At 41.0% G+C, this 25,682-nt stretch overlaps 1 protein-coding gene across 2 annotated transcripts in view; it reads right to left on the bottom strand.

Annotated features, from left to right (window-relative positions):
• LOC117517834 (plakophilin-4-like) overlaps positions 1-25,682 on the bottom strand; it is a 92,520-nt gene that overhangs the window by 12,014 nt on the left and 54,824 nt on the right. For both annotated transcript variants that reach the window (XM_034178970.1, XM_034178977.1), the window contains exons 8-13: positions 8,320-8,490; positions 8,040-8,244; positions 7,759-7,891; positions 6,716-6,929; positions 1,980-2,163; positions 618-735 (exon numbers count right to left, since the gene is read on the bottom strand). In XM_034178970.1, the coding sequence (XP_034034861.1) occupies positions 618-735; positions 1,980-2,163; positions 6,716-6,929; positions 7,759-7,891; positions 8,040-8,244; positions 8,320-8,490 (1,025 nt within the window). The remainder of the gene's footprint in view (positions 1-617; positions 736-1,979; positions 2,164-6,715; positions 6,930-7,758; positions 7,892-8,039; positions 8,245-8,319; positions 8,491-25,682) is intronic.

Raw genomic sequence — 25,682 nt, 5'->3', positions numbered from 1 at the left:
ACCCACAAATTCACAGACACTTACGAACGGCAGCGACTAAGCTAGCTAGCTGTGTCTTGTGATTAAAACATACCAAATCTGGCCTGACCAAAGTGCACATTATAAAGTCCATTATAAACTCTTGTCTCAAAGACAAGAGTTTATAATGGACCCTCATTTTACAGTGTTTAATTTATTATTCAGGTTGCGGCTGAACTAGCTAGCCTAGATCAGCTACAATGGCTCAAAATGACAGCAGGGTTGGCTAGTTAGGATGTAGCCAGCTCGAAAATTAAGATATTAGTCTTAATAATAATAATAATAATAATAATAATAATAATGTGTTTTATGTGTGTTTGAGAGATGTTAGATTTTTTTTTAAGTACATTTTTGCTAGCTTAACTCTGAAGTGACAACACAATGGCTCCATCAGATCTGGCAAGAAGTAACCATCACCAAACTCGAAGCCCCGCCCCCTCTGCTGGACGAGTTATAAAGTCACATTTTTCAATGTGACCGCCCACAAATTGTGCTAATAAATAATGCTTAAAACAAACAGACACAGCTGTGGTTTTATCATGTGTGCATGTGTGTGCAAACATGCATGCACGCAGTGTGTGCACGTGTTGCCACAGCACCTTGCTGTCATAGTCGGACGTGTTGACGCAGGCTTTGAGGACGTGGAGCAGCGAGTCCACCAGACCCTCACAGCATCGCAGCTGACTCCTCGCATCCTCCCCCGCCGAGCTCAGGTTCCTCTCACACACACACACACACACACACACACACACACACACACACACACACACACACACACACACACACATTAATTCACTGAGCTGCAGTGTGTTGAATTGCCCACAGGGTGGCTTTAAAACTGCCCGGATACAGTAAAAGGATGCAGTCGATCGTCCAATCAGAAGCCATTGGCTGCTCATGGACAGCACAGAACTCCCACAATGCATTTCTATACCATTAATCTACAGCCGCCGCCTGAGTGAATAAACACATGGTGAGTCAGTTAAAACAGGTCGAGTGAAGACTGAAATCAACACCTGAAAATCTATTGATAGTTTGAAATGATTTATCATATATAAGCATTTTCACAGTGCCTTTTTATTAATAACAAACTGGTTTTGAGTGGTTTTAAAATGCTGTGTTTATTGCTTTAAGCTATAACAATCCAAACATTTCATCAACAAGGATAAAATGATTTAAAATGCTTTTTTAACACCTCAAATATGTTTTAAAATGTTATATATTACAGCAAAATAATCAGGTTTTCATTTCTACATCAAGGATATATTGGTTCCATGTGCTTTTGCAAAATAAAACAAAAACATTTCAAATATACTTTTAAAAAATTAAGCAAACCAGTATTAATCAGCTATAACATAAGGAGAAACACTACAAACTGGAAAAAAAATGACTAAAATGAAGTAATGTGCTTTTTAACTGGTGTAACCAGTTCTATTCCAGACAATCTGATTTAAACCTTTTTAAATGACTCAAACATGCTTAAACAATCAAAACAATGTTATCTTGTGTTGACCTGGTTTAAAGCAGCTTGAAACCACATGGTAAAACAACTTAAATTATATGAACTGACTTTAACTTCTTCACAACTGTAAGTTGTGCTTGTCAAGAGAAATTGGTCTCTGTCCGTCCAGCAAAACCTTCTGTGTCCTAAAAAACAAGAACTGTAAAACTCTCAAAATCTAAATTTTTATACATTAATACTGGGAGGTCAAAGATCTGCCTGCTGAAAAACCACGCATTTCTGACATTTCTAAAGGGCATTTTTTACTGAATTTTGGGTTTCAAGTATGCAATGTACAGAAATGCTCACATTGCCCACTAGATGGTGACATAATCTTCTTTCCACCTGGCTGTAAAGAGCTCAGTGGTTAACAGGTTGTTACAGTGATTTGTTGGATTGTGGACACCTGTAGTGGCTTCCTGTCCAGTGTCTAAGTTCAGGGGTGCATTTAATTCCTTACCTCAGACAGCCGGTGGTGTTGCGCAGCAGCAACGAGGACTGAAACTTGATCTTGTGCTCATCGCGGTGCGAGACACTGCTCCAGCCCGAGTGGGGGATGACAACCGTGTTGGTCAGTGTGGTCAGAGCATCACGGATGATGGTCATCTTCACTGCGTCACATGAGGAGAGGTTCCACAGCACGCCTACAGAACAGATACAAAAAACCCATCAAAATCACACAGTTACGTGTCAGAACTCAGTTACTGGATTGGAAGTATTTTCTATTGTTTTTTAAAAAACACATTAAAAATCTGCCAGAATCTAGAAATGTAATCTGTAAACTTAGTTTTTCACCAAGTTCCATTACAATTAATTGTACTAGTACGGTTTTCCTCGGGTACATGTGTCCAAGGTCTCAGTGAGATGACCTTGTGTACCACGTTTTACTACGATACACAAAGTCTTTTTCAAAATATCAACACACAAAGTGTCACAGAATCAACCTCAGATGGTCACAATTAGAAATGACACATGTTCATCCTCAAACTTATAGAAGGTCTTATAAAAGTATTATCTACTGTACCAAGTTTAATCACAAACCGCTAACTCCTTGCAGCATTATTACACGCGCTCGGTTTCAGAGATTCTACCCCCTGGTGGCCACAATTAGAATCTAAACACACTCAATTTCAAACTTTCTGAGGTCTCAGTGACATGAGCTTGTGTGTCAAGGTTCACCTTGATATATGAAATCTTTGTCTGGACATCCTGTCCACGAGGTTTCAAAGACTCAGCCCTCTGGTGGCTGCATTTAGCATCGAAATGCCAGAAGTTTGAAGTTTCACTGAGGTGACCTTGTATACCAAGTTTCACTGTGATGCAAAAAGTCTTCATCAAGATATTCCACACACGAGGTTTCACAAAGTCAGCCCGCATGTGGCCACGAATAGAACTGAAACACACCCAACCTCAAAGTTTCACAAAGGTTTTGTGAAAGGTATAAGCTACAGGAGCAAGTTTCATCATGAACCTGCTTGTCCTTGTGGCATTATAGCATACATGAATGTCAATTTCAGAGACTGGGCCCCCTGGTGGCCACAATTAGTATTGAAACATGCCCAACAACAAACATGTCAGGCATCTTATTGAGGTCATCTTGTGTCCCAAGTTTCACCTTCACACACAAAGTCTTTGTCAAGATATCGCAAGTACTAGGTTTCAGAGACTCTGCCCCCTTGTGGCCACAAATAAAACTGAAACATGCCCAACCTTAAACTTGGAGGTTTTGTAAAAGGTATAATCTACAGGAGCAAGTTTCATCATGAACCTGCTCATCCTTGTGGCATGATAGCAAACATGACTGTCGATCTCAGAGACTGGGCCCCCTGGTGACCACATTTAGTATTGAAACATGCCCAACAGCAAACTTAACAGACATCTTATTAAAGTTTTCTTGTGTCCCAAATTTCACCTTCACACACAAAGTCTTTTTCAAGATATCGCAAGTACTAGGTTTCCGAGACTCGGCCAGGGTCCAGCGTATTTATGAGGTGACTTTGTGTATTAAACTTCACCATGAAGTCTTTATCAAGACTTCCCGTACACATCGACACCACGGACACAGACGCACAGACATGAAATTCATAGACCTGCTCTGCATTCAGCGATGCTGATAAAAACAGCATTTGTATTTAAGCAAATCTGCCTCAAAATTGAAGATTCCAGGAATCCTGGCAACTAACAGACAAGAACATGTCCTTGTCCTTCCTCAGATCTCGGGGTGATGCAGCTGAGAACACAATAAAACATAACACAGAAAGAAAACTTCACATCCTGCCGCCCGGCAGCCAGAACCGTTAAGGTTTGCTGTAATTTATTTATAACCGTCTTTTCTATGTTTCTCTGTCGAGAATCAAAGCAGTTTAGCACTTTGCTTTCTCCTGACGTTAAACAGTATGTGCGCTGTGGCTGCGGAGCCGTCGGTGGTATCCTGAAACCATCTGTGCTGAGATCTGTTCTGTCAATAGTCTGAGCCGCCGCCGCCGCTCTCACCTCCCACACACAGCAGATGAAACCAGCCGCTCACGCATCATTTCATCCTGTCACATCCTGCATTCTCCCCCCATGTGGATGCTGCATTCACATTAATTCATCACGGTACGGAATACAGACGCCCCTGAGCTGATAAATGCACAACCAAGAGACAAACAGCGGGTGCAGTGATCAAATCCCCTGCTTCAACACAAATTATTTAGTTCAACAAGTTTGGGAACTTCATACAGTTTGGTATAGATGAGTGAGATTGAAACAGAAGCCCCATAATAAACTGGATTCATCAGAAACAGCGAACATTTAAATTAACCTGTTGGAAAAGTGCTTAAAACAGGATGTAAACTACTTTATAAACTGCTGTCAACCATTTAATCTGGTTTTGACCAGCACTGAACTGACAAAAAAAACCCCTCCTCAACAATGGAAGAAACAGTCTAAATTCAAATAGTTTTAACCTGTAATACAACAAAAACATTTTGTTTAAAAGTGCTTAAAACAGGATCTAAACCAGTTTAGAAACTGCTGTTACCTGTTTAATCTGGTTTTGACCAGCACTGAACTGACAAAAAAACCTCCTCAACAATGGAAGAAACAGTCTAAATTCAAATAGTTTTAACCTGTAATACAACAAAAACATTTTGTTTAAAAGTGCTTAAAACAGGATCTAAACCAGTTTAGAAACTGCTGTTACCTGTTTAATCTGGTTTTTGACCAGCACTGAATGGATGAGAGAGAAAAGAAACCTCTTTGAAATTGGATTTGACTCATCAGAAACAATTATTTTAACCTGTAATACAGTAAAAACAGCCTGTTTAAAAGTGCTTAAAACAGGATCTAAACCAGTTTCAAAACTGCTGTTACCTGTTTAATCTGGTTTTGACCAGCACTGAACTGACAAAAAAAAAACTTCCTGTAATACAACAAAAACATTTTGTTTAAAAGTGCTTAAAACAGGATCTAAACCAGTTTAGAAACTGCTGTTACCTGTTTAATCTGGTTTTTGGCCAGCACTGAATGGATGAGAGAGAAAAGAAACCTCTTTGAAATTGGATTTGACTCATCAGAAACAATTATTTTAACCTGTAATACAGTAAAAACAGCCTGTTTAAAAGTGCTTAAAACAGGATCTAAACCAGTTTAGAAACTGCTGTTACCTGTTTAATCTGGTTTTGACCAGCACTGAACTGACAAAAAAAAAAAACCTCCTCAACAATGGAAGAAACAGTTTAAATTCAAATAGTTTTAACCTGTAATACAACAAAAACATTTTGTTTAAAAGTGCTTAAAACAGGATCTAAACCAGTTTAGAAACTGCTGTTACCTGTTTAATCTGGTTTTTGACCAGCACTGAATGGATGAGAGAGAAAAGAAACCTCTCTGAAATTAGATTTGACTCATCAGAAACAATTATTTTAACGTGTAATACAGTAAAAACAGCCTGTTTAAAAGTGCTTAAAACAGGATCTAAACCAGTTTAGAAACTGCTGTTACCTGTTTAATCTGGTTTTTGACCAGCACTGAATGGATGAGAGAGAAAAGAAACCTCTCTGAAATTAGATTTGACTCATCAGAAACAATTATTTTAACGTGTAATACAGTAAAAACAGCCTGTTTAAAAGTGCTTAAAACAGGATCTAAACCAGTTTCAAAACTGCTGTTACCTGTTTAATCTGGTTTTTGGCCAGCACTGAATGGATGAGAGAGAAAAGAAACCTCTTTGAAATTGGATTTGACTCATCAGAAATAATTACTTTAACCTGTAATACAGTAAAAACAGCCTGTTTAAAAGCGCTTAAAACAGGATCTAAACCAGTTTGGAAACAGCTGTTACCTGTTTAATCTGGTTTTGATTAGCAAAGAACTGGAACGAACCTTCTTGAAATTGGATTTCCTCTGATTAATAAGAAAGTCATTGTTTAAATTATTTTATCGTGCTCTACAGCAAAGTCAGTCGAGTTAAAATGTTTAAAACAGGACCAAAAGCAGAACACCCCCCAGCGATTACCTGTTCATACCGTTAGTTATGCCTTCATGAAGAACACATAACTAACAGTAAAATCATTTCAACTGGATTACAGCCAACAAATAAGAAACAGTTCAGTTTAAATTATTTTAATCTGTAATACAGGAAAAACAGTCTGTTTAAAAGTGTTTAAAACTGGATTGAAACCAGTAAAAACAAACAAACAAAACAAACAAAAAAACCATCTGGTTTTGACCTGCAGTGAAACAAAAGAAACTCCTTGAAACTGGATTTCATCTGATTAATAAGAAATGGCCCAAGTTCAAACCGTTTTAAAACCTTACACATTAAAACAGTTTGGAGTGAAATCAGATCAAACCACAGATTATCAGCTTCAACTGTTTTTGACCAGTACTGAACGAATCAACAAACTGGTTTAGTCAAACAGTAATCTGGCTCAGGTTGATTTAAAGGGCTTCAAACTGGATCTAAACTGTTTTTTACCCATTTTAACTGTTTTTTTAAATCCAGCACTGAATCAAATGCAAACTGGTTTAAACTGGATTTAGTTTACACACGTTTTGAATGATTAACTGCTACAAATGTAGTTTGATCAGATCCAGATGGAGATCCTGTCACGGACGGGATTCACACTGAGTGCTATTCCTGTTTTTTTACCCACTGATTGTGTGTTTTGTGGATGAGACACATAAAAGCATCCTGAAGCCCCGCCTACGTACCGGTGACGAGTTCACGGACTTCATTATCGGTGGTCTTCCTGAGGAGGCGCAGCAGAGCTGGCACCCCACCACAGTTCCTCAGCGCCACCTTGTTGTTGTCAGTGGCTTTGCTGTACACGAGGTTCCTCAGAGCTCCACACGCGCTCTTCTGCACCTCGGCCATCTTGTGATCGAGAAGGTCCACCAGGTGCTGGATCCCACCCAGGTGGCACACCTGCAAGTTCAAAATCACGGCTTCAAGGTCACGGTACGGCTCAAATTCCAGTCCGTTCCTGTCAGTTCCTGCTACGGAACAAAAAGTTTACACAAAATTAAAAACATGGAACTTTGGAATGTTCAATAGCTGCTTTGAGGATCTGAGGTTTCTGCATCCTGAACGTCCTAACTGATGTTTTCACATTAAAAACAAACATTTGAACACATCAGTATAATTCATAATCACTGCTTCAGACCCACAGGCGGCATATAAGGAACAAACGTTACCCAGATGTTTTCTCTTCTTTCATCCTGGCTAATCCATAAATGGATAAAGAGGTGGAGCTTGGGCAACAATGAAGCCTGAACACACCCCCTCCATCTCAGAGCTACCAAGATAACAGCTAACAGGCTGTCTCGGTTGGCATGTTTTTAAGGACTGGCTGGCGGTTATTAAAAATTGCGACTCACTTATTTCCTCAGTAATCATGAAATACTTGGACCTAGCGTTATCAAAGTAGTGATAGCTACTACCAGTGCTAACACATTACCACACAAAAGTAAAATAACACCGAAGTTCCACTTGACGGAAATAATGGAGCGCAGACTTCCTAGATGACGTTAGTATAATTAACCACACAACAAGCCATATTATAACAGACATCTACTACTATAAACAACTTGCTCGTTATCGTGTCCCAAGGTTCTTAAAATGGAGCAATATCTACTCCTGGTGGGCATTTACCATTAATGCGGGTACAACAGAATTTCAGTAACAGCTATAGTTTGTAATAAAGTTCTCAGAAAGGACAGGCACGGTTCTCTGTGACAGCTGGCCGTCCTCTTACCTCCACCTTCACCCTGTTGTCTCCGTAACACAGGTGCTGCAGGTAGGCGGCAGCGTTGGCCTGGACGGAGGGGAAGTGATGCTGCAGCATGTGGATGACCTCCGGCAGCTCAGGGTCACGCCAGGCAAACTCCCTGAGAGGAAACACGGAGAAATGATTTCTGTGAATGAGTCTAAGTTTTCTGTCTGTGTTTAAGAGGAGTGGATGTTTCCCCACACAGAGGTTGTAATCCTGCAAATACAACCGTGCAATGAAACCGTCGCCCATTCCTGAATGATTACCTGGGGTCTTTGTGGATGCTCTCGATGGACGGCGTGCGTGTTCCTGCCCGCTCCATGAGCCCAGAGTGGCGGTGGGAGTAAACGGGCTCGCCGGACACCCGGTAGGAGTCCATGTACAGAGCCGCGGAGCTCAGCCCGTAGCTGCTGCTTTTTTGGTACGGCAGCATGCCGCAATGGCTTGTGGTCCGAGGGAGGGTCCCCATACCTGAGGAAGTCGTGTCGCTTATGAACGCCTGTAACGGACTGTACCATTATGAACTCGGACACTGGGGTGCAGTACCTGTGGCTGTCCTGTAGATGGAGCCCTGGGGGTCGTGGGTGGGGCTGTGGTACAGTGGGCTTTGGAAGGAGCACTCATCAAAAACGGGTGTCATGTGGCAGTCTGGGGACAGCGCCCCCCTCAGCTCAGGGTCCAGCGGTGCAGCGTGTCCACCATACGAGCTGTGGAGTCCTGCAGTGAAGCAACCACAAATTTACACTTATTTATTCATTTATTACATTAACAGTCTAACTTAGAAAGTTTTATTCAAATTATTTATTCAAATTATTTTATTTTCAAAAGTACTGTTATTAATCTTTCTTTTGTTCCTGGTAAATTAACGCATAAAACGCATGCAACGTAATTCCAGTATATTTACGTTTCCACATCGCTGCCGAAATCAACGGACCGATTCTGAACATTTACAAAAACTTCATCTTCTGTCATTTAGACACTTTTTTCCCCTTTTGGTCTAATTTCATGATATTTACTTTGCCTTTTTTGTCTGTGGATTCTTGCGAGTCAAAACTGTGCCAAATATCTGAGAACAGCAGATGAACCGGTGCTGTACTGATCCTCAGATCGGATCCTCGGATCTGCTCCAGGCGTCTTTGTCAGTAAACTAAACATTGTTTTTTCCTTCTACAATCTGACACCAGATCAGTTAATTAGAAATTTTGAAGATAGTTTTGAGCTGCAGCGGATCCGTCTAACGCCTGAAGATGACGAAGGTTACGATCTTCCTCACTTATCCAAAGACATAAACAACAAAAAGAAAACAAGCCTGTTGGTTCAGGATCACTCTGTATTGCTCAAAGGCACTCAGGCAACAAAGGGCACAGAGTTAACCAGAGTCGGGATTAAAGCCTTGGCCACCGAAGACTCGGCATCATTGACAGAACTGATGGGATGTGACAAATTTCAGATTGGTAATCTAGATTATAGGGTGGGATTTAAATTACCTTGGTTTATTTTTCTTTTAGATAAAAACATGAACATGTATTACAGGGTAAGAATCATCTCAAAATAATGAAACATTTCCCACAAACTGAAATAAAATGATAAAAGGCAACATTTAAGACTTAATTTAAAGTTGAAGCGCCCCTCAGATTCTTATTTTACGCTTCGCTACTCAGAATCTTTCATTCTTTTTAAAAGACTTTTCTGGAAGTTATTTTGATTAAACTGTTGAACTTTTCATTTTCTTGAACTCTGTTGTTGGTCGTCTTAACCGTGACATTTTATGTTGACAGTTTGGATTTTGACGTTTCATTTCACACAAAGCTGCAAAATGAAAAAAGGAATGTTTGACAAGTTGACAAGAAACAGACGCACCTTCAGGGTTATTTCAAAACAGAAACAATTTGATTTTCATTTTCCTTCATGAACCAAAGATTTAAAAATTCAACAGCAACAAAAAAAGAATTAAAAAAATGAAACAACATTTAGTCAAATATGTAAATAGAGTCAGAGGTGACAGGCAGCACAGGGGCTTAGTGTTTAGCACTGTTGCCACACAGTGAGAAGGTCATGGGATCAATTCCCACCTGTGGCCTTTCTGTGTGGAGTTTGCATGTTCTCTCTGTGTGATTGGGTTCCCTCCGGGTGCTCCGGCTTCCTCCCACATCCAAAGACATGCAAGTTAGATGGACTGGAAAGTTTAAATTGTCTGTAGGTGTGAATGTGTTTGTTTGTATGTGACCCTGTGACAGACTGGCGTCCTGTCCAGGGTGAACCCGCCTCACACTCTATGACTGCTGGGATAGGCTCCACCCCCCTGCAACTCAATCTTAGATAAGTGGTTGAAGATGAGTGTGTGAGTCAGCGGTGACTGTGGACGTAAATAAGTCTTAACAAATATAAAACTTTACAATTTGTAGAAGTATGTACAGTCGACCCAGAAAGTTTTCACAGCGCTTAACTTTTTCCACATTTTGTCACAGCCTTATTCCAAAATGGAGGAACTCATTTTTTCCCCTCAACATTCTACACACAACACCCCATAATGACAACCTGAAAAAAGCTTTTTTTCTTTTGCAAATTTATTAACTAGAAGCACTCAGACAGCGCAAACCTCTGCCAAGGCCATAGGGTCACTGACGTCACATGGAATACCTTTTGGCAAAGAGACTTATTCCACGTTGTTTCACACATCTACCGTCATGTTTCAGATTCAGTGGTTAACCCTCTGGGGTCTGACAGCATTTTTTGGACAGTTCACTCATCTGGCATAAATGTTTTATTATTGCTGTTAACAGCTCTCCCTGCATCCCACAATCAAGTTTTATGTCTCTTTTTTTTTCAGGACAACCTGTGCTTTCAGAATATATATGCTATAGTTGTGTTTTATAAGTGTAATAAAGGTTTACAATCAGAAATAAGAAAGGAAAAAGTAAAGCGGAAATAATTTTCCACACACATTTATTCAAAACACACAGCAAACTATAATAAACTAGTGACACATCACTCCTAAAAACAATCTTTGGTGTGTCATGTGAGGTGAATCTGCCCTACGACTGGATTTTGGAAAACCATGTGACAGTGAACCAATTCCGATTGGACACTCATATTGCTCACGTCATCACATAGCTTCTATGAGGAGTACAAAGATGGTGGACGGTGGCTCGAAAGTCCACAAAGTTAACTTTTCATATCATTAAAAAGTTATTTATAATTTAGTAAAGCTTGGTCTCAGCCGTCGTATACGACGACGTCGGCCCCAGAGGGTTAAACCCTTAGCTCTTCAGCAAATGTATTTATAAAGCGAAACTGCATGAACTACATGTTTTATTTTTTTTAATTTTCTAATACGTTTATTCAATGAGGAGAAACAAATGCTAAATTATTGTTGTGTCATAACTTCATTTTTGTTCAGCCTTTGTGACCCGTCTTCAAGAAGTTGCAATGCAAAAATGTTGAAATTGGCCCTATCCTGCAATGATAAAGAATCCTTTAAAAAATGACTGGATCCGGATTGTGTTCCAGATCAATACCAAATTTAATGACTTCTAAGTTAGGCCAAGATACACCCCTGGTAAAAATTTCATTGAAATCCGTAGAGGATTCTTTGAGTAATCCTGCTAACAAACCAACCAACCAACAAATGGATGCGACCGAAAACATAACCTCCTTGGTGGAGGTAAAAATAATAATAAAAAAAAACAACAACATGAAATCACGTGTATGTAAGTATTCATACTCTTACTTTGTTGATGCACCTTTGGCAGCAATTCCAGCCTCAAGTCTTCTTGAATATGATGCCACAAGCTTGGTGCACCTATCTTTGGACAGTTTGGTCCATTCCTCTTTGCAGCACCTCTCAAGTTCCATCAGGTTGGATGGGGAGTATCGGTGCAAAGACATCCAGAGATGTTCAATCAGATTCAGGTCTGGGCTCTGGCTGGGCCACTCAAGGACATTCACAGAGTTGTCCTGAAGCCACTTCTTTGATATCTTGGCTGTGTGCTTAGGGTCACTGTCCTGCTGAAAGATGAACCGTCATCCCAGTCTGAGGTCAAGGGCGCTCTGGAGCAGGTTTTCATCCAGGATGTCTCTGTACATTGCTGCATTCATCTTTTCCTCAATCCTGACTAGTCTCCCAGTTCCTGCTGCCGAAAAACATCCCCACAGCATGATGCTGCCACCACCATGCTTCACTGTAGGGATGGTGCCTGGTTTCCTCCAAACATGACGCTAAAGAGTTCAATCTTTGTCTCATCAGACCAGAGAATTTTGTTTCTCCTGGTCTGAGAGTCCTTCAGGTGCCTTTTGTCACACTACAGGTGGGCTGCCATGTGCCTTTTACTAAGGAGTGGCTTCTGTCTGGCCACTCTACCATACAGGCCTGACTGGTGGATTGCTGCAGAGACGGTTGTCCTTCTGGAACATTCTCCTGTCTCCACAGAGGAAATGCTGGAGCTCTGACAGAGTGACCATCAGGTTCTTGGTCACCTCCCTGACTAAGACCCTTCTCCCCCAATCGCTTAGTTTAGACGGGCAGTCAGCTCTAGGAAGAGTCCTGGTGGATCTGAACTTCTTCCATTTACAGATGATGGAGGCCACTGTGCTCAGTGGGACCTTCAAAGCAGCAGAAATGTTTCTGTACCCTTCCCAAGATTTGTGCCTCCAGACAATCCTGTCTCAGAGGTCTACAGACAATTCCTTTGACTTCATGCTTGGTTTGTGCTCTGACTGTCAACTGTGGGACCTTATATGTAGACAGGTGTGTGTCTTTCCAAATCGTGTCCAATCAACTGAATTTACCCCAGGTGGACTCCAATTAAGCTGTAGAAACATCTCAAGGATGATCAGTGCAAACACTAGGCACCTGAGCTCAACTTTGAGCTTCATGGCAAAGACTGTGAATACTTATGTACATGTGATTTCTTATTTTTTAATTTGTAATAAATTTTCAAAAATCTCAAAAGAAAGTTTTTTTCACATCATCATTATATCGTGTTGTGTGTAGAATTTTGAGGAAAAAAATGTATTTCCTCCAATTTGGAATGAGGCTGTAACATAACAAAATGTGGAAAACGGGAAGTGCTGTGAATACTTTCCAGATGCATCGTATATATACGTAGAAAAATCTTTAATTTATAGGAAATGAGGAAATCAGTATTTTTTGTTTATATCACACACCTTTAACAAGAAAAATTTATTTTTCAAAATTAAAATAGTAAAAAAAAAAAAAAGAAAGAAAAATCTAATCAGTTCTAGTTTATATTTCTGTTTATGAAATACAGACCATTTGCTGGAATCAACCGCAAAATTCTTACATAAATGGACTGCATTTATATAGCGCTTTTCCATCTGCATCAGATGCTCAAAGCACTTTACAATAATGCCTCACATTCACCCCAATGTCAGTGTGCTGCCATACAAGGTGCTCACTACACACCAAGAGCAACTAGGGGATTAAGGACCTTGCCCAAGGGCCCTTAGTGATTTTCTGGTCAGGCTGGGATTTGAACCAAGGATCCTCTGAGACATGAGACACTTGTGTCAGAACACAAACTGGAAAATCCAGCAACAAAATGGAAAAACTACGATCATTGAAAAAAGAAAATTTTTTAAAACCCTTTACTCCCTTGCCAGAAAAACAATTTTCTTTGTCACCACTATAACTTTGTCCCAGAGTACACAAATAACAGCTTCACAATATTATATCATCATTATGATCAAAATTTGTATTTTCTGGAAAAAATAAATAAATAACTGAATTTTGAACCATGTGGGCAAAGCTTGCATTAACAAACCGTCACACACTGAAAAACCAGGCTGTTGTTCATGAGTCAAAACATACTGCAGGCTGAAATGCAATGCTACTTCCAAAAAAAAAAAAAGAAGACTTTAATGGAAACAAAGAGACAGTGAGAGACACAGCTCATAAATATTGGCCACCAAAGACACCATTTGGAAGAACTATGGACACCATCTGGAAAATTTCACAGGAAAGTTTTACTGGATATCTGCTGGACAGTGAAGACACCACGCAGGTCTGCTGGCTCAGTAACTGTAACATCAGTTACACTAATGTTCATACTCATACTTTGCTGCAGTGACTCTTTGGGGAGATGAACATTTTACCTTTATTAGGCTCAATATACAGTAGTGTGCAGAATAATAGTAGTGCTATGTGACTTAAAAGATTAGTCCAGGTTTTGAGTATATTTCTTATTGTTACATGGGAAACAAGGTACCAGTAGATTCAGTAGATTCTCACAAATCCAACAAGACCAAGCATTCATGATATGCACACTCTTAAGGCTATGAAATTGGGCTATTAGTAAAAAAAAAAGTAGAAAAGGGGGTGTTCACAATAATAGTAGTGTGACATTCAGTCAGTGAGTTTGTCAATTTTGTGGAACAAACAGGTGTGAATCAGGTGTCCCCTATTTAAGGATGAAGCCAGCACCTGTTGAACATGCTTTTCTCTTTGAAAGCCTGAGGAAAATGGGACGTTCAAGACACTGTTCAGAAGAACAGTGTAGTTTGATTAAAAAGTTGATTGGAGAGGGGAAAACTTATACGCAGGTGCAAAAAATTATAGGCTGTTCATCTACAATGATCTCCAATGCTTTAAAATGGACAAAAAAAAAAACAGAGACGCATGGAAGAAAACGGAAAACCATCAAAATGGATAGAAGAATAAACAGAATGGCAAAGGCTCACCCATTGATCAGCTCCAGGATGATCAAAGACAGTCTGGAGTTACCTGTAAGTGCTGTGACAGTTAGAAGACGCCTGTGTGAAGCTAATTTATTTGCAAGAATCCCCCGCAAAGTCCCTCTGTTAAATAAAAGACATGTGCAGAAGAGGTTACAATTTGCCAAAGAACACATCAACTGGCCTAAAGAGAAATGGAGGAATATTTTGTGGACTGATGAGAGTAAAATTGTTGTTTTCGGGTCCAAGGGCCACAGACAGTTTGTGAGACGACCCCCAAACTCTGAATTCAAGCCACAGTTCACAGTGAAGACAGTGAAGCATGGTGGTGCAAGCATCATGATATGAGCATGTTTCTCCTACTATGGTGTTGGGCCTATATATCACATACCAGGTATCATGGATCAGTTTGGATATGTCAAAATACTTGAAGAGGTCATGTTGCCTTATGCTGAAGAGGACATGCCCTTGAAATGTGTGTTTCAACAAGACAGTGACCCCAAGCACACTAGTAAACGGGAAAAATCTTGGTTCCAAACCAACAAAATTAATGCCTTGCAGGTGTGAAAAAATTATGAAAAACTGTGGTTATACAACGAAATACTAGTTTAGTGATTCACAGGATTGCTAAAAAAGCAGTTTGAACATAATAGTTTTGAGTTTGTAGCGTCAACAGCAGATGCTACTATTATTGTGAACACCCCCTTTTCTACTTTTTTTTTTACTAATAGCCCAATTTCATAGCCTTAAGAGTGTGCATATCATGAATGCTTGGTCTTGTTGGATTTGTGAGAATCTACTGAATCCACTGGTACCTTGTCTCATATGTAACAATAAGAAATATACTCAAAACCTGGATTAATCTTTTTAGTCACATAGCACTACTATTATTCTGAACACTACTGTATCTTTGTCTGAGCTGTAAGTAAAAAATTCAGACTTCCAAGTTTCCACTGAATACAGCATGAACTCTGAACTTTTCACATGAGCTTCTTCCTTCCTGTCATCTGTAAAACCTCAGAGTGAACTCACTATTTTTGTCATGGAATTCCCCAGAGGTGAGTCATATGAGCTAAAATTAATATCAGTGTCTTTTTCACTTTGGACAGTTACAGTATTATTTCATGGTGTTGGTAGTTTTGCACTATGTGACCCTTTTCAAATCTGCTTCTTCAAAGTTAAAATCTGGATGATAAACTTCAAGAATCAAATATTTTTAGACAGCTTTATATGTTTAAAAGGACTTTGGCTGTGTTTAAGTAATGATCATTAAACCTTAAACAAGCCGTCAGCGCAAAAGTCTGCTGGTTCACACAACAGAATCACAGTTTAGCCATTTCCACAAAATGGCTTTATAGCCAGTTACATCTATAAGAAAAGTATTTAACGGGTGTTTCAAATCATCAGAAGGGGGAGGGGTGGGGGGACAATTAAAAGTTAAAGGGTGTTTGATATTATTTTTCATTATTTTGTCTACATTATTTTTCACTGGTGAGGGTTCTACCTGCCTGTACGTTTACATCTCCCCAAAATTTAATATAATACTTTACCCACAATAGAATTAGCTGCAAATATGTAACAGAAATAAAGATATTTTTTATATATAAAAAATCTTTTAATGAAATTCTTTTAAAGAAAAATCACAGGTATGTACACATTTTGGAGTGGACTTTATTTATATAGTGCTTTTCCATCTGCATCAGAAGCTCAAGGCGCTTTACACTGATGCCTCGCATTCACCCATTCACACACACATTCACACATCAATGTCAGGATGCTGCTATGCAAGGCACTTGCTACACATCAAGAGCAACTAGGGGATTAAGGACTTTGCCCCTTGAGGGCCCTTACTGATTTTCCAGCCACACGGGGGTTTGAACCGAGGATCCTCTGGTCTCAAGCCCACTGCTTAAACACTAGACTATCAATTGTTTCCTCTACTACTTTAGTCCCCTTCATGCCTGAACATTTTTGGCACAAATTTAATCCCATATACGTCATACAGTTTTTAATGTTCAGGGATTTTGAATTATAAATCTGGATCAAGCAATCTGTTGAGCACATTTAGAGGATTAGACACAAAGTAGAACAATATCTTTTTAACCTGAATCCATCAGAATGTGCTCCGATTGAAACCCATTTAGTGTTGTTCATTTCTGCTTCCTTCTGTTGACTGAAACGTGATCCTGGATTATCACGAAACCTCACGAGTGCTGATGATGGTGCAACGTCTGAATCCAGTTCGCAAAAACAAGAAGCTAATCTCGTCATTCATGTTGGTGTTTAGGCACCTAAACCATAAATCCTGATGATCCTTAATCTTGCATCCATCTACAGCTCATTTCCTTGATGTAATCTGGGATTAAGTGGATGTGCAGGATAACTGGGAAGCAGCGGACGGTATCAGGCCACTTAGCAGCACTGCAGGATGAAAAATCACTCAGCTGCAGAACAGGAGACATTTGATTCAGTTCAGTGACTCTGCATCCTGTCCCCCCCCCCCCCCCACACACACACACACAACCCTCCCATCTTTTCACACAACAAAAGACACAAATGCACGCATCAGTGACATCACCAAGGACACGAATCACATGGAAATGAACAAAAGTGAAACAGCCCACTGGTGCCGTCAAGCGATTATCACATGCTTTCAGGATGGAACACTCATAGATGGGTCAGTGGGAGGGGCTTAGCGACAGGACGGGCTGCAGCATCAGCACAGTTTCCCCACGAGGTAAAACGCTACGAGCAAAAAGTTACCCCTCAACAGAACTACTCTTCACTTATTCAGTGGTTTTCATGTTCTTCTTACTCTTGCTAATTCCTTTAAGTGAGAACATTATCATATCTGGCCACTAGGGGCTCCAAACATAAATATCAAGATCATCACCAAGAGCGGAATTAAAGTGGATTAATTTTTCTTTCAAATCCCAGCCTGCATTTATAAATCTGATTTCCAAGCAGACATCCAAAACACTAGGTGGCAGTGTTAGGTGCTGGAATTATCCACAAATAACAGAGATGAACCAATGAAGAAGGCATTCGTACATCAGTTCCCCCATGGAAACACTGGTGGTAAAAAGGATGGATGATATAAATTAGGAGCAGGTGTGGTTGAGGTTACATGTAGCTTGAAATGTGTTTGTTTGTTAGATTCTTTGACTTCCAAAAGACAGGTCTGGGTACCCACCACTACCTGTTTGGTTTTAAACGGAATGTCATCTGCTGCAAAATAAGAAGACGGTCATCTGAATGAGGAGGATGTGGTGGGTCACAGAACAAGTGAAATTAATAAATCATATTCTAAAACTGAAAGACCACACTCTTGAATAAAAAGAGGAAATATAACCTTCATACTACTGAGAATTCCTCTTGTTTGGACTGGGTGTGACAGCTACAAAATATATATATATACATATATATATACAGTGAGGAAAAAAGTATTTGAACATCCTGCGGTTTTGCAAGTTCTCCCACTTAGAAATCATGGAGGGGTCTGAAATTTTCATCTTAGGTGCATGTCCACTGTGAGAGAGATAATCTAAAAAAAAAAAAAAATCCATAAATCACACTGTATGATTTTTTAATAATTTATTTGTATGTTACTGCTGCAAAATAAGTATTTGAACACCTGCCAACCAGCAAGAATTCTGTCTCTCACAGACCTGTTAATTTTTCTTTAAGAAGCCCTCTTATTCTGCACTCTTTACCTGTATTAACTGCACCTGTTTGAACTTGTTACCTGTATAAAAGACACCTGTTCACACACTCAGTCAATCACACTCCAACCTGTCCACCATAGCCAAGACCAAAGAGCTGTCTAAGGACACCAGGGACAAAACTGTAGACCTGCACAACGCTGGGATGGACTACAGGACAACAGGCAAGCAGCTTGGTAGAAGACAACTGTTATTACTATTTATTAGAAAGTGGAAGAAACACAAGATGACTGTCAATCTCCCTCGGTCTGGGATTCCATGCAAGATCTCACTTTGTGGGGTAAGGATGATTCTGAGAAAGCTCAGAACTACACAGGAGGACCTGGTCAATGACCTGAAGAGAGCTGGGACCACAGTCACAAAGATTACATTAGTAACATGCTGTCATGGTGTAGAAGAATTTTTAGGTCCATATTTGAACTGTGATGAACTATCAAGTGTCCTGATCCGAACTGTATGTCCTCTGGTTGAACTAGCAGGTGTTCAACCCAAAAAAAGGGCTCTATTAGTCATTTAGTCTGTCAGGGGCTTTCCAAGGCCTTTTAGGTGCTTTCCCGCAGGCCGCGTGCAGGGGCCTCAGGCCAGCTGCACGTGTGGCTGAGGCCACGTGCGGAGGGGGCCTCAGGCCAGCTGCACCTGTGGCTGAAGGTCTTTTAAAAAAATCAGTTGTAAATCCTTCATGTTTTAATGGGAGCGTTTGTCACATTGAAATAATGGCCTAACACCTGCTTAGGGTTCACTAGAGGACGCTTCCAATAGAAAACCATGTCTGGGGAATTAAATAAATAAATAAGTCGAAGGAGGAGCGATGCCCGCGGGTCTCCAATAAATAGACGAGCGCGGTTGTCATATTCAGTCTCTCTAGAGGACTCAGTTTGTCTAAGCTTTGTGTCGAAGGCTTAAATAAACTTAAAAACTCTGTGCATTTTATCTTGCTTAAGGCTGAATTATTCTAAAGTGTTGTGTCCTCTTTCTAGCATATCACTTGCAATTAGTTTGTGTTATCTAAAAGACGACATCCTGAGAAGACCAAAAAGACGAGCCGCGACAGAACTTGGCGAGCCAGCTTCAGGAGGGTCCAGGGGCATTCCGGCAGCCTGGGGCAGTCCAGCTCATCCCTCCAGACTGTAAATAACAGTGATCACGACTAAAAGGTAAGCAGAAACCTTTTATAATTTCTGCACGATCTGGAGGAGTGAGTCGGGATTTCCGCCCAAGTTGACAGGTGATATTTTTTAATTGCCTCTTACCCAAAAGAACCTGGACTAAGAAAATTGATAAGAGACTAAAAAAAGATAAGATTGAAAATTATCAGGCCTTGTAGATAAAATGCTCAGAAGGTGTGTGTGTTCCCGGGAAAAAGAATGTCTATGTGAGTGAAAGTTCAGGAATGTTCATGAACTCTGGTGCGGAAAGAGTGCGTGAAGAACTAACCTGGATGCTTGGAGAATAATTGGTGTTGAAATTCGTTACTAACGTGCCGGCTGATAGCATGCGCTGTAGGGGTTAATTTAGGGGAGTATACTGACAAATAGATACAAGGTAATACAAGGTTGTTTAAAGAGTTTAACAGAGACTGAAGTGAAATAAGTGAGAAAAAGAGTTTAACAGAGAATACATGCAGAGGAAGCACAAGATAAGCGCCTGAGGGGGCGCAGTAGAAATACCGTACGTGATAAAGAGATTTAAAAGTGCAAAGTGGCACAGCTGACAGTAAGTAAAAGAGCTCAATAAAGGACGTCATTTTTTAAGAAAAGAGAAAAACTATAAAAAAAAATAAAATGAATGAAGAGTTAGTGCAGAATACATGAGAATTAATGAAGCAGAAAATAGTGCAGTAAGGCACCAGATACACGCTTGTGGGGCGTGGGAGAAGAATAAGTAATTAAGTACACAGTAATATGAGTTTTTTATAAGACAAGAAAAAGAGTATTTTCAGTGCAAAGGCACCATAAGCTCACGAGGAGCTCAGTAAGTGAAAAAAAAAAAGGTAGAAGAAAGTGCAGAAAGGCACAGGATACGCACGCGAGGCGCGGTAAGGCGTAGAAATAAATGAAATATTGTATGCTCAGAAAGGAGCTTGTGAAAATAATATAGTAAGCACAGGATACGCACGCGAGGCGCGGTAAGGCGTAGAAATAAATGAAATATTGTACGCTCAAAGAGGGCTTGAAAAAAGTAATATATGAAGTTGCTGACAGCGCCGGAGAAGCTGTCTAACGTGAAGAAGAGATACATGCTTAAACAGAACACATTGGTGTTAAGTGAATAAAAAGGTTGTTTAAAGCCGCGGAGTGAAAAGTGGCAGAAGTCTAGATAGAGATATATAGAAAGTTGTTTTTAATAATTTTTGTGTATAAAGCTTTTGAAGATTGGTGTGTGGGAGAGTGGAGAGTAATCTGTGTAAAGCTGTGAGAACTTGCAGGCTGGCTGACATACAAGATTAATGTGAAAGAGTACGAGGGGGAGGTATTTAGACCCAACAGGAGGACTTGGGAGGTGCATGACAGGCAGAGAGGAAAGTGTGAAACAGACAGTGAAGAAAAGACAGGAGAAGAGTGCTATGTAAATACAGAGAAGGTAGATATTATTTCAAAGAGAGAAAACTAATAAACAAACATAGCAGAAAAAGACGAGAAGCAGAAAGTTAAAAAAAAAAAAATTAAATTAGAAGGGAAATAGAAAGTCGGGAGCAAAGACATTAGGAGGTGTTAGGGTTGTAAGAGGATTAAATAAATAAAGTTGGTTATAAATCAAAAGAGATAAAGCTTAGATTATAGTGAAAAAGCTGACAGACTGATCAATGCTTGGGACAGTCATTGATGGGAGACTTAAGTGATGATGAAATAATACTCCCAGAACATTACTTGACTGACGGAGACATCGAAACCCAGGGAATCAGGACACATTTTTGGCTGGAAAGGACCTATTTTGACAGGGTAGGAGCAGAACATTGGCAGGACGAACAAGAGATCAATCAGAAATTATGGCAGATTACTAAGGTAATCAATCTGAAGCAAAAGAAAGAACAATTCCCTCTAATTAATTGGGAGCTGCTGATAAGACGTCTGTGGCATCAGGGTTTAACCCCGTGGCTGGAGCTGCTTTGTGCTGACCCTAATAAAGAACTTAGCATACCATTAAATCATTTAGTAACACTACCAACCGATCCAGGTGAAGAACTGTTTCCTAGGTTGACTCTGACTGTGGTCCCAAGGAAGGTTCGGTGGGAAACAGGTCAATTTTCATATTTAGTTAAAGAAAAAGAAGACGGGCATAGCAGTTGGAAATTTAATCCTTTTAAGGGTTTAAAATACAAAACAGGTGTTACAGCCAGCAAGTTATTGGTCTGGATCAGGACAGCCCCTGAGGGACTACCAGAACACCATAGAAACACCTCACATAGCGTTTGTCAGGGTTACATGGGTAACTCTCAAGGTCAAGGTCGGGAAAGTACCCCACTAGACTTAGTACTAAGAAAATATCCAGGAAAACACACTAAGGCCAACCAATGTATGAGAAAGTGGCACAAAAGGTCACATGGGGGCAGGCAATGGCCTTTGGTGGGATCATTTGATCCGGTGATGTGTGAAGCAGTTGTGGTAGAAATACAGAAAAAAGAAATTAAAGATCAGCAGAAGAACGTAAATAACAACAAAAAACGCACTGAAGAAAAAGAAGTTTTGGCCTTGTTCAAGCAGGAAGCACAGAGGCTACAGCAGAAAAGAGAAAAAATGACAGAGGAAAGATCCAAAGAGACTAAAGCCAGTGCACCGAGCTGGGAATCAGAGCCACCCCCATATAAACGTCATGATATGGGAAAGACAGCTGGACAATTTGTATTAGGAACTCGTGAAGAGGACCAAGGCATGGATGTGGAGGGCAAATTCACACTGACACTAAAAGCTCGAGAGCCACAAGGAGACAGGTCCTCAGTCTGTCAAATGGATCATACAAGGTCTCCAAGTCCGAAAGTAAGTGGTCGCACACCACGACCAGCAGGGGGGGCCACAAATAACAGTGACACGGAGGCAGACGAGGATAAAGAGAGAGACCTGAAGGCTCCGCCTGCACATCGAGGTCCACTGAAAACCGTCCCCTCCCACCATAAGTCAGCCGACTGGACCTTCACAGGCTATAGAGGCTCCGAAGAGTGGCACAAGAGCTTCTGTGGCACACTGGATCTGGCCAGAAGAGATAATGAAGAACTAGCTGAGCAACTTCGGCTAGCGAAGGAAAGAATACAAAGACATAGGGACGCCGAGGAAAGAAGAATATTACAACAATCGACGCCCAATCAAGGGAATCACATTATACAGCCACCCACCCGAAAAATTTCTGGTGAGATCATCATTGAGACTGCAAAAGAGGCCCGACTCAGGCAAAGACAACAATGTGTAGCCAAAGACATAGCGGCTTTAGAACAGAATATAACCTGCCTGGAACCAGTCAGTCGCACTCGATCTGGAAGACAGTATGGAGTCCGCACAGAAGAAGAGGAGGACGAAGACCTCATATGCCCATTGGTGGTTAGAAATGGTCATCATGTGTATACCCCATGGAGCTGGACAGACATGGTGGGGCTGGCCAACAGACTGCCAGACATCACCCAAGGAGCTGGGAGATGGATAACTGCCTTAGAAGAAGGCACTGCAGGGGTAACCTTGTCTTTAGGTGACATAAAAGCCTTGCTAATGCATGTCATGGGAAAACATGACACTGAAGAATTAGCAGGAAAGGTTGGACTAACACAAATGATGGGCACTAATCAACATGATGAAGTCCCCTTTAATCGCTATAGAAACTCCATGTGGGAAGGACTGAGAAGAAAGTACCCTGAGGTCTTGGATCCCTCTAAATTGGATGATGAGGAGTGGACACCTGAAGAGTGCCCAAAGAAGTTCCTGCACCGATTCCAGAAAAGATGGGCGGAGGAAACAGGAAATGCATGGAACCATTCTCCAGCAACTGAAATCCTGTTTAAAATAACTGTAAAAAAAGGCTCTACCAGATGAGGTTCAGAAAGCCCTAGATGGAGTTGTGGGACTATCGAAAATGAATTGGGCTTTATACTCTGAGCATATTTGTCACCATCTTGAAATCTACAAGAAAGAAAAACAAAAAGAAGAAGATGCAGCAAAATCCCTGACGAAAAAAATTGGTGCAGATGCAGTTGGGAGAGCTAACCAAAGTCAAGAAAGAAAAAACAAAGACCCAGGCACCAATGATGACCCCTGTTCCTTCTGAGTCGGCAAGCCTAGGCCCTACGGCAAACACTGCTGCCACCATACAGGCACCTGTGGTAACAGCCACACAGAGCCCCCAAGGAGCAGCAGGGAGCACTGCTGCAGGAGAAGTCTCAGCACCAGTGGAGCATCACTATCACTACCATAGCACTGGCACACCCGGAAATGGACCCACCTACAGTCATGGGTGGAGAGGAGAGTCACGGAACTTTCAAGGTTAAAAAGGAGGGTGGCGAAGAGGATCTCGCCAACCTTCATTTGGAAGTAGATTCCAAAACTCAGCTCCCAGGAACAGTCAAGCGGGACCGCCTATGGGACCAACACCCCCAATAGGGGATCAACCCTCTAATGAGTGTTGGAGCTGTGGACAACCTGGACATCGAATGAGAAATTGTCCGGCCCGACCTTGGGTTGGACCCTCTGCCTATTGGCAATAGGGAGGCCTAGAGAAGACAGAGGGGGAAACGGTGGCATTGGCTATTTCGATGATACCTAAGGAAGAGCCAACCGTCACTGTTAATATACAAAACAGAGATTTCCCTTTCATGGTGGATACAGGGGCAACATACTCTTGCATAGGGAAAATGGGCGCTCATCTCCCCCTCTCTGGGTCTGTAATTAAGACCATCGGCTTCTCTGGGAAGACTCAAATAATACCGTTTACACGCCCACTTCCTGTAACGATTGCAGGAAAAACAATTGAAGCACCCCTGTTATACTCACAAAATACACCTGTGAATTTGCTGGGAAGAGACATTTTATGTAAGCTACAAACCCAGATAGTGTGTACCCATCAAGGACTGCAAATACACTTTCCTGACGAAGCACTCGCCAACATTATGGTGCTTATGGACATGGAAAACAAGGGCCGACCTGTGCAACCCATGGTATACTGGCTGAAGTTACAACCAGAAAATTCAAATCTCCAACTGGAATGGGAAAAATGGAAGCCCTGGGCAGAACAACACTATGAAGCAGTATGTACACCTAGTTTACCTTTACATGTCACCCTGATGTTCGACGCCAAACAAGAACAAACTGACTATGCATGCTGCTGGGATGCATTGATGAATCAATGGCTGTTTCACATAACCACCACAGAAATTTATTTAGGCCCCCAAGGGGCCGCAGCTTCTGTCAAGCTAACTTCAGCTGAACAACAATGGTATCAAGTGCCGAATGCCACGCCTCATGTGACCCTTTTAGTCTCAGAAAAGTACGAATCCCATGACCTAGGTCCAATGGTAAAGACAGCCTCAGAAGTTGAAGAATGGCAAAACATGGAAAGTCCACAAGTACATCTGTCAAAAGACCAGCAGTTTGTACGAATTAATTTAAAAGTAAATGATGAGGCTATAGCTCAAAAAGTGGAGCTCAATCCTAGACCAGAGGGACAGATGGTGTTATCGGCCCAACAAGAGAAATTGTTAGAGCAAATACCACCAGTGGTGTGGTCCAAAAGCAAAACATATGTAGGACTAGTAAAAACAGCCTTACCAGTAAAAATAAAAGTAAAACCGGGAGCAAAACTGCCTCACCAAAGGCAGTATCCATTAAAACCTCAGGCTATTGAAGGCATAAAACCAGTAATTAAGGGACTAATGGCAGCTGGAGTTTTAATAAAAACTGCAAGCCCATGCAATACTCCTATCTACCCTATCCCTAAAAACAATACCAAAGAGTATCGGCTGGTACATGATCTGCGTCCTATCAATGCAATTATAGAAATGGATGCACCTATAGTACCTGATCCGCATACTATACTATCAAGCATCCCTGCTGGAGCAAAATGGTACACGGTAATCGATCTGTGTTCAGCCTATTTCAGTGTGCCTGTGCACCCAGACTCACAACATTTGTTTGCATTCACATTTCTGGGACAACAGCTAACGTATACACGGCTACCTCAGGGACTGAACCTGTCCCCAGCCATCTTTAACAAAGTCCTGGCTGAAGATTTACAACACCTTGATATACCCAGTACATTGGTGCAATATATGGATGATCTCCTTATTGCATCAGAGACTCAAGAACAGTGTGAAAAAGATTCATTAATTGTATTGCATGCATTGGCAGATGGAGGTCATAAAGTAAGTAAGGACAAATTGCAGTTCTGCAAACAACAAGTACAATACTTGGGAAGACAGTTGTGTGGGACCACGCGATGTATAGCCCCAAGCCAAGTGGAGGCTATAGTCAAGGCTCCCAAACCCCAAACAGTGGGACAGATGCTTTCATTCCTTGGGAT

Source organism: Thalassophryne amazonica, chromosome 1, assembly GCF_902500255.1.
Source record: "Thalassophryne amazonica chromosome 1, fThaAma1.1, whole genome shotgun sequence".
Lineage (NCBI taxonomy): Eukaryota > Metazoa > Chordata > Actinopteri > Batrachoidiformes > Batrachoididae > Thalassophryne > Thalassophryne amazonica.
The sequence above is the reverse complement of the archived record's forward strand: the minus strand, read 5'-3'. Positions and strand labels throughout refer to the sequence as shown.